The sequence below is a fragment of the Sminthopsis crassicaudata genome, chromosome 5 (assembly GCF_048593235.1).
Source record: "Sminthopsis crassicaudata isolate SCR6 chromosome 5, ASM4859323v1, whole genome shotgun sequence".
NCBI lineage: Eukaryota > Metazoa > Chordata > Mammalia > Dasyuromorphia > Dasyuridae > Sminthopsis > Sminthopsis crassicaudata.
This window is the reverse complement of record NC_133621.1, coordinates 145,275,382-145,292,793: the sequence shown is the minus strand read 5'-3', so window position 1 is coordinate 145,292,793 and position 17,412 is coordinate 145,275,382. Positions and strand designations below refer to the sequence as shown.

Here is a 17,412-nt window from a genome sequence, read left to right as displayed (position 1 = left end):
CCAAATCTACTTACTAAATCGCTTACTTTGAAGGAGGGAGGGAGGAGGAGAAAGGAACTGAATGCAGGCCTACACTTATGTATATTTTTACTAACTCATCCCAAAATGTTTCAATTACAATTTTTTAAAGCTAATGAAATAATTTTGACCAAAATAGATAAATAGACACAAAAAATCTTTTCCATTCATCAAAGCATCTCTTTGAAGAGGGGTAAAAATCCAAGAGAGACCTTTTTTTCTCCTATGGTTTGGGAAGATGATTCAAAATGGTAATTATTATAATTCTTTAAATATATCTTTTTTTCATTTATTAATGAAACTTCTAAATATTACCAGTATCAATGACATGAAAGTATACTTTGAAGTTATATAACAATATTATGATCTAGACCTAAATGATATTTCCTTTGTCCAGAAATAAAAACACTTACTAGGTAATGTATTTAATTTTCTCTGTTTCTCTTACCTAATCTTTATCAATTATTTTGAGAAGAAAAATAAAGAACATCCCTGCTTCCCTCCCATCAAATCTTTTTAGGAAGAGAGCAAGAAATATTAGACCTTAGCAAGAGATATTAGACGCCAGCATATCTACAATTCTATGAAGAAATGACCCTAGTTGAGCTGAAGGTATCGCAACTGGCCTTTTTGCTTCTTTTAATTCATTTGTGACTCACTAAATTTCCTTTTTTTAAGATTGAGTTACAAAAATTATCTTTATTCAATATGGGTGTTTTCTATTTTTTGTAAGTAATCGTTTAATTCATTTAGTTTGCCAGTTTTTCAAATAATTTTCCTTATTTCTTCATTTCTTGTTAATCTTTCTTTAAAATTTTTGATACTGGTTTTCCTTAAGGAAAAAAAAGTCAAAATAGCTACTTGGTTTATTTATTTTATTGGCATTTTCCCCAAACCAGTTTCTATTTTCATTTAATTTTTATATGTTCAAATTTTGTACTCTCAGTATTTTATCTTGAATCATTGTTTGTCTACACACCCACACCCACACCCATACCCACACACTCTCTCTCTCTCTCAGTGGTCTTTTAGCATTTCCAATTAGGGATTTAATTTATAAATTTCTAAATATATATAAATTATATATAATATATATTGTATATAATATATAAACAATATAAAATAATTATTTACATAATTATATATTAATTATATAATATATATTATATATATATATTATAATATATATATATAAATATATAAATTTCTAAAAATTTAGAAAGGATATAGTTATTTTTTCTTTAAAAAGTCTTTTAATAGGCAATTAAATGATGTAGTGGATAGAGCACCAACTCTGAAGTCAGGCGGACCAGCATTCAAATATAGCCTCATATATTTAACTTACTAGCTGTGTGACTCTGGGCAAGTCATTTAACCCCAATGACTGCTCCCCCCTCCAAAAAAAAAAAAAAAAGATGCTGAAAAGATTTTTTTTAAAAAGTATTTTAAGACAGAAGTTGATATATATTCAATCAATATAAGCGAAGAGTAAAGAGAACTGGAATTCAGTTTCTTTTTAAAATATGTTTTCTTCTATTTAGATAAAAACTTAGCACATATAAAAGAAATCCAAAATAAATGAAGAAAGCCTAAACTTTTGGTTACTAAATCATCTATCATCTTTCTTTTACTCTTTATAGGTAAATATGTGGCAGTTAGTTTAAAAAAAAAAAAAAAAAAAAAAAAAGCTCATTCTTGGAATGACCTATGAAAAATTGAGTATAGAAAGTTGAAAGTAAGGTGATCATGTCAAAATATTTACTAAACCACAAATTCAGGGCACACAGAAACACTTTTTATTTCTATGGCACCTCTCCTTCCCACTATTTATATACTTTGCTTAAGCTCTGCAACTCTGACCTGGACTGTTGCAATAGCCTTCAAATTGGTCTTCCCATTAAATTTTTTCCTGCTTCAATCTATCCTCCTCATAGCCAAGGAAATGATTATCCTTTAAGTCCAGGTCTTACCTGTACTACTCTTATACTCAATACAGACCAGTGACTCCGTACTATGATCAAATATAAACTCCTGTTTAGTTTTTAAAGGTATTTACAACCTGGCTCTTCTTCAGTTTCATTGTATATTAGTCTCTTTCCCACATTAGTGACCCAATGAACTGGCCTTCTTGCTATATTACATAAGGCACTTCATTTGCCATTTGTATACCTTTCACTAGCCTTCCCTTATGCCTAGAAGATAAATCTTTCTTAAAGAATCCATTAATTCCATAACTCAAGCACCATTTTCTACAAAAAGTCTTTCCTGATTCTATCAACTACTAGTACCCACTCCTCTCTATTTTGTTATATTTATTTATATACACATATGCATGCACATATGCAAGTATATATGTATATATACTTTATGTATTTATGTACAGGTCTACCCCAAAAGTACAGAATTTCACTGAAGGGAGGGATTATTTAATTTTATTTTTATTAATTTTATTTTTATTTTTTTAATTAATTATTAATTAATTAATTATTAATTTAATTATTATTTATTTAATTTTTTTTTCCTCTATTCCCAGTATCTTGCATATAACAGGCATTTAATATTTACTGACTAATTACACCTATAGCTTTTTAGTACAGAAAAGAGATAGAAATATAAACCAATGAGAATAATGTGGTATGAGAATAAGTCCTTAGCTCATGCATTATATCATACTTTTAATATTTTACAGTGAAATAAAAGTAATTTCAAACAAACAATTAAAAAAACCCCCACAAAACCCAACTATGCTCACTCACCAGGTGTCTGAGCTCTTTCAGGTCTCTACAGACAGTGTAAAAAACACCAAGAAGAATATTAATGTAGGCAGCATAGAAATCAGCTGAATACTCTGGAGGATGATCATGAGACAAAATCTTTTGAAGGTGCCCTGGTCCATAAACACAAATTTGTTCTTAATGATTTTCATAAAGCATGTAAGACATACATTTTACAACATTTTATTATGAAACAACACAGGAAACCATGTAGTTTTAAGAATCATAAATCCATCAGAACAGGAAAGGAACATTAAATTTTGAAACCACGATGAGGGAACCAGGAGAAGTGGAGTTGTGTAACCATTTTAGTACTATAAAGTTTCTTAACTGATAAGAATGACCAAATTCTAAATTAGATTCTAAATTAGAAATTACTTCTAAATTAGATCTTAAAAGTCTTATTTACCTTGGGGCAGTAAATATTAACTTTAAAAAATCTAAAAGAACCCAAGGGTTGAATTTTCTATTATGTTAGATATTCTAAGTAGATAATAATTTGGTTAAAAAAACATTTATTTCATGGAACAAAAAGAATTCCAAAATTCTAAAAAAGTCCACCAATTTTCAAAGATTTCATTCCTCATCTTTTTCTTCCTTCTTTCTCTTTTAAAGAAATATTCTTCTTTCTCTTACATTGAGATACTGAAATTTCACCTTTCTTGGTTACAAACTTTCTCATATGCCTATAGAAATTTAGAATTAGAAGACTTACTTTTTCTATGATCTTCTCATTCCTAATCTCTGAATTTCTAATCTCATTTCTCTGCATCATTTGACATTATTAATCATTCTTTTCAAAGGTAATTTTCTCCTCTCTTGGTTTGAATGAAACTACATTTTCTTGCTTCTCTTCTTAGCTGGATTCTTTATTAAATCATCTTCTATGTTGTTCCCCTTAACCAGGGTCTTTACCAGTCCTAGATCCTGGGCCATTGTACTTTATATATACTCTCTCAGGGATCTCTTTCTTTAGTACCATTATCTTTATCAAACCACAGGGTCCTTTTGTTCCAATTCTAGATCAGCACCTGCTGAACAACTCCATCTAGACTTTCCATGGGCATCTCAAACATAATATATTAAAAAAACAAAACCCAAAATTGCCAAAAACCAAAATTGCCAAGTAGCATTGAGAGCCAAGACAACAGTTTCATCACTTTACCTTGTACTTTACACTTTTTTTTTGACTCAGAATATTTTTATTGAATAAAATAAAATACATAGAATTACAAAAGAAACCAACCATATAAAAATCTAGTTATTAATAGATATATTTATTATATATGTATATATTAAAATCATGAATACCAAGTAAGGGATACATGCTCCATACTCTCTCCTTCAGTGGTCTCAGTAATCACCTTTTTTTTTTTTAATTATTATAACTTTTTATTGACATGTACTTTACACTTTACCCCAAGTGTAAAGTATAAATCTCATCTCCCTAAAGGGATGTTAATTCCTTAAAGAAAAGGCACAATATAAAGAATTTATACACACATCTAGATATACAAAGATATGTTTGTTTGTGTTACATATATACATATACGTATATAAATACATATTATATATATATATGAAAGAGAGAATATATGATAAAAGTATTCAGTGGAAAGAATAATAAGATTTGAGTCAGGAAGATCTGACTTCCAATTTGGCCTCAAGCATTTACCAGCTGTGTGATCTTTGGCAAGATATGTAATCTATGTCTGCCTCCATTTTCTCATTTGTAAAATGGGAATCATAATAGCACCTACCTCCCAGGATTATTCTGAAGATTAAATAAGATACAGTAAAGCACTCAGCACAATACCTGGCACAGAGTAGGTACTATATAAACCCTTATTCCCTTGTGCCCCCTTTTTTTTTCTTGTTATTGGATAAGATGGGATGGAGGGTAGGTGATGAGGGGAAAGATATAGATGCTCAAATTATTTCAACAACAATTAACATAAAGTGTAGTATTCCTTTCCTTCAATGAGTTTCTTTTCTCTCTTTTTTTTTTGTTTGTGAAAACAGGTAAAATTTTTATTAATAACTGCAGCTAGTTAGATCAAGGGATCAGGGTGATAATAAGGCCAAGAATCTGAGGCCAAAGCTAGAATAATCCCTAAAAATCTCCTTTAATACTCCTTTATTTTACAATTTGGGAAATTAAAGCTCAGAGAGATTATATGACATGACCACATTTTGTTTTTTTTTATTGTACCATAATGTTTATTACATTCCATATTAAAGTTATATACCAACATACTAAATGTTTAGAAAATCCATAACTATACTGAGAGAACAAGTGAAAATATGTGGATAAATCAGCAAAAATCCAATCCCTATTGAAAAATATACTAAAAGTTCTGATGGTAGGTCAGACTATATTATTAATCTACTGAACCATTCAACTACGTAGTAATACTAAATAATGCCAATAAAATCAGGCCCTTTGATATACATGGTAAATCACACTAACAGAGAAGGAAGAATCTCATAGAATAAAAAGTATCATTTAAATGTTCACAAACACACAGTTTCTACATATATGGGCAAATATATATGCTGATACAAGGATCATTATACTTGAAATGCTTTTACTGACTGCCAGATTCTGACAAATTTCATTTCCTTTAAGAGTTTTTTTTTTAATTATCTCCTCATTCAAACACATTGATACTATATTGTCTCCTAAACATTAATAATTATGTTTCCATTTAAAAATTCATTTCCAAAAGGAATTTTTTAAAAAGAGCATTTACCTATGCTATAATCAGGGAAATACATGATGAATGGTTCAAAACACCCAGTATTTGGTCGAAATTTTTCCCAAACAATTTGACTGAGAAATATAACAGTCACATTTCTGTTGGTCTGGAAAAGAAAAAGAAATAAAAGGTGACCTTGTATATTGAAATTGTAATCAGAATAGTGATTCCACTTGGATTTTTCATTCAGAAAATTATCAAATTTCCAACTTATTATAAAGTATTTACATATTAAAAAGCTAACTGTAGACATTCTAATCAAGTTACTCATACATTTGCAAATTTTCATAATTATCCAGAATTTCTATAAAACTCTTGTATTTGTAATTGTTATTCAGTTACTTTATTGGAAACATATAGCTCACAATAAATGAAAGAATGTGCCCCTCCAAAAACAACTGCATATTTCCATAACAAAACTGGTTATGTTTAAAAAAAATTATTATTTTAGTTACCAATAATGTAAAAAGTATTACTTTCTAAAATTTTTTCTTTTAAAGTAAAATGGAAAAATCAGAAAGATTACAAAGGCAGATTACACATAAGAATTACAATCCATATAACTTCAGAAGCATTAAATAAAAATAATGAATATTTCAAAGAACTCCAGGCCTGTTTTAATTTTAATAATGTCTACATTATTCTCTTGGAAGACAAAGACAACACATATGAACAAATTAATAATCATTTCATAGAAGGCCTATGGGCTACATCATACAAAGAAAAAAATCACTTCTAAATGCCTCTTTTCATCTATCCTAGAAACCCAATGGTTTAAAAACAAAAATCTATATTTATTCTTCCAGGAAAGAAATATCTTTGGGAATTCTGAAAATGGTCTAACTAAAAAACACTGAACCTTTTCCATTAAAAAAAAAAAAAAAATGCTGACTTATTTTTAAAAATATTGGGAGAAGAACCTTGGAAGAATAATAGAATATGTTTCTTGCCTTGATTTATGATGGGAAAACATCTGTCTATTTATCTGGAAGAGCATAAAGTATACAATGAATTTTATTATTACTGAAATTTTTATTTGTAGTCTCATGTGAAGAGCAAAGATCCAAATATTAACATCAAAAAAATAATGATGGAGGGTTCATTTGGAAGAAGAACATTTCCTCAGGCCTAATACATTTTTTCTTGCTTTATGCAAAGTCCTAGGAAATATATTTTCTTTGTTGGCACAAAGGAGAACATTAATTGTTTTCCCACATATCTTATGCTCCTTTGTCTTGTTTTCCCCCTGTATTCAAAAAGGTCTTTAAATAGTATTCTCAGTAACTTTTCAGTTACTTTCTCATTTGGATGGAAAAAGCCTCAATACAATATTTGGATTATGAATCTGGGGTTAGCCTATCTGGTAAATGTTGATATGATGAGAGCAGATAGAGGGATAGCATGAATACCATAATACAGAAACAATGGAAAACTAAAAATGCTGGAAAGAAGATTTATTGATAATGGGGTCTGGCTCCTAGCATCTAGAAGTCTAATGGAACAACAATATGTTAAAACTAAGAAAGACAAAAGAAAAGATCAGTGGTATGATCAGAGAGATCAGACTCCAAGTCTCAAGGCTACCAGCAAGCAGTGATGATGGGAAATCTTCCATCACATACATTAACATGGATAGAAAAGAATTCCAGCAACTTTAAGGTTTCTCCTCAAAAGCAGAATAGGGCTTGAGATGAAAAAAATTAGGTCTCTTTGAAATCAACCTCATCCCCCAGCCTTAGTCACTGGAGTAAGCAGTTTAAAGTAAGCATTGAAAAGGCCCCAATTAATACTAAAACAAATTACCTTATATTTTTCCCCAGAGGTGAAAATTCTATTCCCTTTCTCAGTGTAGCCTGAACAAATGCCTATGCTGTCTATCCCTAATCTCTTATCTCTTCCTCAAAACCTCCCCTTACCTGTTACTATTCAAAATTCCTTTACCAGAAAATAATACTTCCAATTATATTTAAAGTCTTTAAAAACATAAATAGAATTTGGAGAGGTAACACAATAATATGAATGGGTTTTAATCAAAGTATATAAATGATAACATGAGATAAATTTTCATAGAGGAAAAGGTTTAGAAAGCAGAAAATCACTGGGCATACCTCAAGGGCAAAGGGGAACAGAATAGACAGATAAGACACAAGGAAAACTCTATGTACAACAGGAAGGTAAAGATATACTATGTTAGTATTTTCAATATAATAAAGAAAAATAGTAGATAATGAAATCAATTTCATACATGAACAGTAAAAAACTGAAGGGAAGACTTGTAGAGGGATCAAAGTGCTTTTCTGAGGTTTTCTGGGTAAGTCAGTTCTGAAGAAATATCCTTTCCCCACCACAAGAGATTTCTGGGAAAAGCATTCAGGACAACTTAGTGTGATAGCCATGGCTTGAACATCCAACTCATTTATATGCAACACTTTTAATGGAACTATTTTATATTACCTAAGTGTCTCAGAGAGGCTCTTTGCCCAACAATATTAAGTCTATTTCACTTTCAAACTAGATGCTGCATTTATCTTAAGCATTTTGCTTTCATTAAATAGTATTTAAGAGTTCAAAGTGATAAATTATTATATTCAATTAACATGTGGTGTATGCTTTATAAAATATCAATACTGGCAGAAATAAGGATACAAAAGAGAAGATAAGAATTCATGTCAAAATATTAATTAAAAGTAAAATGTTCTAAGTAGACACAAATCCAAAATGTTTTAAGTATTCTTTTCTGAAATGTGTACTTGAAAAACTATGTGTTAGCACAAGTGAAACTGATCCAATTTTTTTGTAATAACTTCAATTTCCCTATTTTGTAAATCTAAATTTTCATTTAACATTTTCCTGAAATAAGACCCACTTCTATTTTACTTAATCACTTACCAATTCCTGTAACCTAAGAAATGCAGGTAGTAAATTTGCTTCCATTTCCCTTAAATATTCTGCTTTATCCAGCACCTTAAAAGAAAAAAATTTTAAACGTAATAAATTTGAGCAGAGTAAAAATCAACTTAGACTATCAAAACTATGTAGCACAGTGATCTAATCTTTTCATTATGGTCCTATAATTTACACCTTAGGTTCTCAAAGAACAACTTCTACTTCTAGTTCAGTATCAAATATCCTCTTCCAAGCCAAGCTCTGCACAACTAACAAAGCTTTTTTATGAAAACACAATTCTAACCATGTCACTCCTGACACAAATCTTCACTGGCTCCCTTGTACCTCCAGAACAAAATATAAAATTCAGCTCAGTCATTTATAACTCTTCACAAACTGCCTATCATTTACTTTTCCTGAATTATTTCATATTTCTGCCTTTTGAAGCCCTCTATCTTCTAGTCAAACCAGCAAACTTTGTATTCTCTAAACCAGTTCAAATTCTATATTTATTCTTTTGCACAAATGATTCTATATCTCTAGAATTCATACCCTACTCACCTCATGTACCACCTACTTCAGAAAGCCATTTCTGTGTCTCACTTTAGTTGTTAGTGCTTTTTCGCTACTCAACACTCTCTCTCTCTCTCCCTTTCTCTCACATACACACCCACACACCCTTATTTGTTGGCATTTTATACATATAACTTATAAATCCATACAGAAATACACATAAAAATTAATGTTGAAACCTAAAAGTAACCCTAATAAAAGGATCATTAAAAAAAAATAAAGAACATAGTTAAATTACTTACAATATATACAGTCTGATCATCTACACCCTGGTCTTGAGTCACTTTTTTAAACAAACGAACAAAATCATTAAATGAATCACAGGCTATATGAGAGGTACATTCATCTTTTGAAGGAGTGAGACAATTCAATTGATTTAAAATGTGCTCCAACAGTATCCTTGATGTAAAACATTCAACACAGTTCACAATAACATGTGGAAGCTAAAATAAGAAAGAAAATAAACAATAAGTAAACAAGTTTGACAATTCAACTTTTTTCCAACTAGAAGTTGTTACAAAACCAATCATCAGTCTTATTTGTTTAACAATCTGTATAGTTATTGAAACACCCAATTCCTTAAAACAATAATAATTTTAATAACTTGTGGTCAAGTGAAAGCTTGAGCTATAGTCCCAGTTTTGGCACTAATATGCAGTGTGGTCTTGGGTAAGTCACTTTGATAATTAAAGTGTCTTATTTGTAAAATGAGGAGTTTGAGCTAGATGGTCTCCATTATCCCTCCCTATTCTAACATTCTATGGTTCTAAAAGCAAAAGGCCATGTCATAAAGTTTGGAAATAAACACAAGACCATGTACTTGGTTGGGTTTGGGGTCTACCTTTACATAAATTTCTTATGATGAAACATAAAAGTAAAATGAGTAGTTTGAAAGAACATGATGCAAAGTTCCATCCTTATAGAGGAGGGTAAAGAAAGCACTCATTGATGTAGAATGATATAGAGAAGGTTACTGTCATATGGTTTTGTTTCATTTGTTTCATTTATGTGTAAATGGCTTTTTTTTAAATAAGAAAAAAATATAATAAAAGTTAATAAAAAGTTAAGCTATTATGTTCCAAATATAAGTCAAGCCTATTGAAACAAACTATTTCAGGATTTATTTTAACCAAAAGATAGAACCCCCCCACAGTTGGTAGTTATTCTGAAAGAGTTACTTGGCTAAGAAATTCAAGAACCCTGTGGCCACTTTGATGAACCTCTCTGAATTAGCCCTTATATATTCTACTGCTGATCTAAACTTAAAGCTTTTCCAGTTTTGTTGGACCTTCTAAAGCTTGCAATTTTCTGGCATAGATTACAGAAGTATGTGCTATAAGACATCAACAACAGAACTTCAAAGAAAAATTCTAAATGTAATTCAGGAATATTTATAAAAATATAAATAAAAAAATTCTGAGATACCACTACATACCTGTCAGATTGGCTAAGACGACAGGAAAATAATAATGATGAATGTTGGAGGGGATGCAGGACATTGGGACATTGATGCATTGTTGGTGTAGTTATGAAGGAATCCAACCATTCTGGAGAGCAATCTGGAATTATGCCCAAAATGTAATCAAACTGTGCATACCCTTTGATCCAGCAGTACTACTACTGGGCTTTTATCCCAAAGAAATATTAAAGAAGGGAAAGGGACCTGTATGTGCCAAAATGTTGGTGGCAGCCCTTTTTGTAGTGGCTAGAAACTGGAAAACGAATGGATACCCATCAATTGAAGAATAGTTGGGTAAATTGTGGTATATGAATGTTAGGGAATATTATTGTTCTGTAAGAAATGACCAGCAGGATGAATACAGAGAGCCTTGGAAAGACTTACATGAACTGATGCTAAGTGAAATGAGCAGAACCAGGAGATCATTATACACTTCAACAACAATACTGTATGAGGATATATTCTGATGGAAGTGGATATTTTCGACAAAGAGAAGATCTAATTCAGTTCCAGTTGATCAATGATGGACAGAATCAGCTACACCCAGAGAAGTAACACTGGGAAATGAGTGTAAACTGTTTGCATTTTTGTTTTTCTTCCCTGATTATTTTACCTTCTGAATCCAATTCTTCTTGTGCAACAAGAAAACTGTATGGTTCTGCATACATATATTGTATCTAGACTATACTATAACATATTTAACATGTATAAGACTGCTTGCCATCTAGGGGAGGGGATGGAGGGAGGGAAGGGAAAAGTCGGAACAGAAGTAAGTCCAAGGGATGATGTCGTAAAAAATTACCCAAGCATATGTTCTGTCAATAAAAAGTTATAATAATAAAAAAAAAATTTTAATAAAATAAAGATTTTAAAAACCCAAGTATTTATATTAGGAATTTTATGAAAAGCAGCAGATATAATAAGTTACAAATGATGAATATTAATTATTTAAAAGTAAAGACTATGGATAGGAAGAAAAACCAAAAATGCAAGAGTTAGCTGAAAAGGAGGCAAGATTTGGAAGATTGAAACAAGTGAACTTAAAATATTTTATATCTAAACATTTTAAATTCTTCTCTCTATCCTATTTACTAGACTTTTAGGACTTATTATTTAAACTTATTAACTAGAAACAGTTAAAATAATGAATATTATCATATTAGCAAACTATAACATGGATATGAGATGATGTTATTATGCAAATTATCTGTTAATTTGTAAATAAGGAAATTCTTTAGACCAAAATAGATAAAAAAACGATGAATTATAAATTATGAATTAGTAGTAGGGATAATCCTGAGGAACAGAGGTAAAAATGACTTGCCCAAGATCACACAGTCACTTATGTTTGAGAAGTAGTTGAACTCATATCTTTTTAACTCCAAACCCAGAGCTTGATCCACTGTACCAAACTGCCTTTGTAGATCACCAGATATAAATGCTATATATATTTACTGTTTTTAAAAATAATTTTGAAGCATTTAAACTAATTCTATATTACAAATTAGAATTCAAATGGTAAATTTTGATATTTTTATTTTAGACAATTTACACTGTATTACCATTATAGAACACTGAAATTCAATGGTTACACAGTTTATATTTAAACTATTATAGAAAATATTTCAATTTCCTCTATATTTTATGTAAGTTACTTAGAATATATAAAAATGAAGAATCTGAAAATTATATTTTCAGACACAAGCCTAATAAGATCTACTTAAAAGTTCTTACATTGAATGAGCAATATTGTTTTCATTAAAAATTAATTAGCTTAATAAGAAAGTAACCATATAGTTACATTCTCTACACATGCTTCAAGAAGTGGTAGGTTATAAAATATAACCTGCAGGTACCAATTATTTTTCTGTATTCATAAAGAATCATTAGTTCTTGAGGCACTATCCTTCTGATAACTTCTCAGTCTTTTGTAGCCAGGATACTTCTTTCAAGGAATGAAATAGTTACAGAAGCAGCTCTCTGCCTTTGGAAATAGAGGGCAACAATGAAAAGATAACATTGTTATTCACATTTTGCTACCAATTTCACAAATATTCAAAGTGACACATTCTCATGATAGCAGTAGACAGTAATGGGATGTAGCCTACTTTCTAAAATCTTCTATATATCCCAACCTAAAATGATTTTATTTATATATTTTATTCTTGGCACATTCTAAGAAGGACTCATTGAAGATACTATATAAAATGTTCCTGCCTCTGGAAAAAGTCAAAACGGCAAATCTGATACAATAGGGTTTAATAGTTATTTATCTAGTTACTAGAGAGGTTATAACACAAAATTTTCAATTATAACACCAAACATAAGATATGTTTATTTTTAAAGCAAATCAGTAGTTATTTTCTCCCTCCACATGTTATTAACCTTTTAAATCTACTTATGAGTATAATATTACTCTTACCTCTGAAGTTTTCATCAAAGTTTTCATCACATAGGTCTTTCCACTAGCTGTATGTCCATAAATAAAAATGGATGGGAAGCTAAAATGATGACGCTAAGGGAGAAAAGTAATGATCAGTTTACATTTACAAAATTTACAAATACACTGAACTTTAACTTTACCAAACTTATATTTAGCTTATTTTTTCTTATCAGTTCAAAACACTGCAACAAAAAGAGCAAATGCTTTGTTGCTGAATAAAAATGAAAAATCCCTAAGAGGGATTTTAAGAGGCCACCAGGTCTAAGGCACCATCCAAAGGAAAGACTATTTTATTTGTCAGCCCAGATACTTCTAAAGCAAGTCAGTGATAAAATCTGTTTATAATATTCAACTCAACAAATATATATTTTTAATGTCTATGTGCTCCTCTTAACAACTCATAGAAATAGTAGCTACTCAGGAAACATATAAATATTTTCAGTGATTTCTACTCATATAATCAACACTATAAATATTCCTCCTTTAAGAAATTAGGTAGGTAGAATATTCTTGTGATCATCAATAAACTTTTTTTTTTCCTGAGATAATTGGGGTTAAATGACTTGCCCAGGGACACAGCTAGGTGTTTATCAATAAACAGCTAGGTGTTTATCAATAAACATTTAATGAAAGTTACCCAGCAGTTAAATCAAAAACATGTCCCAGGACAGATTACATCTCAGTTAAGATGAAGTTGATCTTTAAAAAAAAATTTTTTTTTTAATTGATACTTGGTTTATAGCTTGTTTTTTCAATTGTTTCAGTCATGTCTGACTTTTTGTGAACTTATTTGGGATTTTCTTGATAAAAATAATGGAGTAATTTGCCATTTCCTTCTCCAGTTCATTTTATAGACACTAAGGCAAACAGTTAAGGGACTTGTCCAGGGTCACCCAGCTAGTGTCTGAGACCAGATCTGAACTCAGGAAGATGAGTCTTGTTGATTTCAGGTCTGGCACTCCATCTATTGTACTCCCTAGATACCCTTTATATAGGCTACTTAGAATAGCTATGTGCTAATTATTAGAGTAACATATCAAGATAACTGCTAAACATTAAAATCTTATACGATCAATTGATTTTCAACAAATTAAAAATCATATGGCATTTTTCAATATACATGTGCTTCTTGATATATTCAATGTGTACTGTCTGTTTGAGGATTTCAGAGTAGAACCAATATTGCACTTCTATGGAACAGCTTCTCCACATTCAAATTCTACTTAAGCACAGCCTAGAGATCTCATTCTCTGAAACTCTAGAGCATGTATTGTTTGTATAATTACTTTGGCTAAATCAAATTATTTATTAAATAAATCAAATATTATCTTGTAGTACTGCACTGCAGCCATAATTTCAATTCTACAAGAATTTATTAAAGAACCTACTGTGTCCAAGGCCAGAGGTTAAGAATTCTGTGTGGCCCCACAAGGCAGGTCTTAGACTAATGAGTGGATGTCAAAGAGAGGAAAACTTTTGTTTCAATACAAGGAGAACAATCAGAGATTATAAAAATAGAATGGGCTGCTTTGTGATATTTTAATTCTCCATCACTGGATGTTTAATCAAATGTTAACGACAAAAGGTTACCTAGAGGAATCACCTAAATCTGGACTCCATTTTTGCAACTACAGAAGCAGGGGGGTGGGAGCGGCAGCTAGTTGGTGTAATGGATAGAGCACCAGCCCTGAAGTCAGGAGGACCAGAGTTCAAATCTGGTCTCAGATACTTCCTAGCTGTGTGACCCTGGGCAAGTCACTTAACCCCAATTGCCTCAGCAAAAAAAAAAAAAAAGAAAAGAAAAAGAAAAAGAAACAGGACCCAGAGGCTAAATGATGACCAGTATCATACATATTACTGGCAGGGCTGGGACTGAAACCCATGTCTTCTTGGCTGTCAATAGTTTTTCCACAACACCTAATCAATATTCAGAGACAGTAGTGGATATTGTACAGGGGAAATTGTGTAAAAGTATCCCTTCCAAATATGACATTCTATGAATCAAGTATGATGACCACATGTTGAGTAACAATAAAACGAAGTAGAAAATTATCTGATATATTAGCGTGTTTCACTTTATATTATAATAAAATTATATTTTATAATTATAATTATAAAATAATAATTATTTTTCCTTCCCCAAGATTTGCTGGGGCTAGGTGGTCGCGGTGGATGGAGGGGCGGAACGTTTGCCAAGCCTCTAAAGGTCTTCCTCTGGCCAGCGGGTCTTTCACCTCACTGCTCTGGTAGGAAATGGTGAAGTATTTTAGGGAGCAAGTTTCTGGATTCCTACACTTGAAACACAGCTTCCCTGCGCCTCATTTGCCTCATCCGACCACCTGCCCTAATTGAACCGTGAATAAAAGTACAGAACGCCTCCCAAATATACCCACGCCTCAGACGGGGTTCACCCGGCAAGTTGTTTCGTGCTTCACCCCAACAAATAAATTCAACTTTTCACAAAGATTCCTGGTAATAATTCCTTGCAGCTAGAGCTCCCAGCAGAGAACTGCAGTTTGCCGAAGTGCTTTGCAGAGCTGCTGCGGTTCCCTGCAGGCTTTACACTTTGGAAGTCGAGGCTTTCAAAAGCTCTAGAAAAAAAAAATGTTTTCCCAAAATCTATTTCCTTAACCTAGTCCAACTGTGGTAAGATTTTCCTCAGAATTTCTGACTTCAGTTTGGGAAACCGGTGGGTGTGCGGGTGAAAGAGGAAGGGACGGTAAGAGAAGAAAATAAGAAACGCTGCATGGTGTCATTCGACCCTCACAGTAATCCTGCGATATCCCCTCCCCCCCTCTCTTTTTTTTTTTTTTTTAATTTAACAGGTAAGGAAACTGAGGCTGAAAGCTCGAGCAATATGCCCATCACAGAGCTAGAAGTCTTGGGCAGATTCTGAATTTGGGTCTTCCTAACTCTAACTCCAGAGCGCTATTCATTCCGCCAAGTAAAAAATAAAAAGATAAAAAGGCCAAAGAAACGCCTGAAAGGAGCAGCCAGGTGGTGCAGGGGATAGAGCACCAGCTCTGGAGTCAGGAGGACCTGAGTTCAAACGTGCCTCAGACACAACACGTCCTGGCTGGGTGACCCTGGGCAAGTCACTTAACAATTGTCTCAACAACAAAAAAAAAGTCTGGAAATTAAAGTTTAAGTAAACATTCAGCGAACAATACCTCTCCGAACAAGGCCATCAAAGTAGACACTTGGGACTCGCGACAAAGCACCGCGTTCTCCAAAGGAAACATCGCAGCCGAGAGTGACAACAACCGGAGCCCGAGAGGAAAGAGCAGCGGCTGCTTTAAGAGGTTTTAACCAGCTCACCCAAAAGACCGCCACACAGACCCGAAAGTCCAGTTGAGCATCCGCTCGACGCTTAAAAAGCCCCGGTCCAACCTTTCCCAGCTTCAGCAGCCTCTACGGCCGGACGCCGCTACGTCGACGTCCTACGTCACCACGCCGGCGTCACCGTTCGACGCGGGGCGGGACCTGGCAGACACCGCTTCCCGAGGGGTTTGTGGTTCTTCCCAAGACAGATGTGGAGGCGGGTCCTGGAAGAGAGACAAAGGAGAGGGCCAAGATCGCCCCGGTCATCCAGAGGGAGAGCCGTAGGGACATCCCTCAGTCTCCAGCTTGCCGGAAATAGTGCCTCTGCGGGTCCTCCTGGACCTGCGGCTCCTCCAGGAAAAGAGGCAGGGGCGGGAATCGAGCCGGGGCAGTTGGGGTTTGGGAAAAGTTTGCCGCGTGTGGTAGCTCTGCCCCTGATGGCCCCGGCTTCTGTCTCAGATTCCTACTGAATGAACGGGGGCCAGTTTAATATCGATATACACACGGTAATAGAAATTATATGTAAATGTAAATATGTAAATAAATATGCAAATGTAAATATGTAAATAAAAATTACGTATACTTATGTAGGCGCCTGTGCTTTTTTGTGTTACTTACATAAATGTGTATGGATATCTCTGTTTTCATATCTGTGTGTGTATATAGAGCCCATACGTGTGGTATACACAAGTTGTGAATGTATATAATACGCCATCCTGAAAGACTAGTAAATTACATATAAAGTTGTGTGTATGTGTGTAGCACAGTGCCTGGCATATAGTTAACACAATAATAATAACATGTAATAGATGCATGTTTTGTCCCTTTTTACTGTAGCAGGGGGTGAACGCATCCGAGACATGGGGGAACCATCAGTGAAAAAAGTAGAAAAGAAATACTCTGCCTGTCCGGTTACCAGTCAAAAAACTTAAAAAGTAAATAAACGAACAAAAAAACTAACCCCAAACTTCCTAATGCCATACAAATACTCTTATTGGCCAAATACCTCTCGTTCTTCATTCTGAGCTCAACATTTCTCTGTAAGAGGAGGACAGCTCAACTGGCCAGCGCTGGTAAATTGTTACTTTATGGATCAAGAGGAAGAGAGTTGTGGGTATAATGTGTGAAAGGCTGGCAGTGGTGTTTGAATTACCGTATTAAGTGGGTTACGTCACTGCC

At 32.8% G+C, this 17,412-nt stretch overlaps 1 protein-coding gene across 3 annotated transcripts in view; it reads right to left on the bottom strand.

Annotated features, from left to right (window-relative positions):
* ORC5 (origin recognition complex subunit 5) overlaps window positions 1–16,341 on the bottom strand; it is an 83,437-nt gene extending 67,096 nt beyond the window's left edge. For all 3 annotated transcript variants that reach the window (XM_074268425.1, XM_074268426.1, XM_074268427.1), the window contains exons 1-6: window positions 16,083–16,341; window positions 12,892–12,984; window positions 9,253–9,453; window positions 8,441–8,515; window positions 5,546–5,657; window positions 2,775–2,905 (exon numbers count right to left, since the gene is read on the bottom strand). In XM_074268425.1, the coding sequence (XP_074124526.1) occupies window positions 2,775–2,905; window positions 5,546–5,657; window positions 8,441–8,515; window positions 9,253–9,453; window positions 12,892–12,984; window positions 16,083–16,154 (684 nt within the window). In that variant the 5' untranslated portion in view covers window positions 16,155–16,341. The remainder of the gene's footprint in view (window positions 1–2,774; window positions 2,906–5,545; window positions 5,658–8,440; window positions 8,516–9,252; window positions 9,454–12,891; window positions 12,985–16,082) is intronic.
* Between the last annotated feature and the right edge of the window lie 1,071 nt (window positions 16,342–17,412).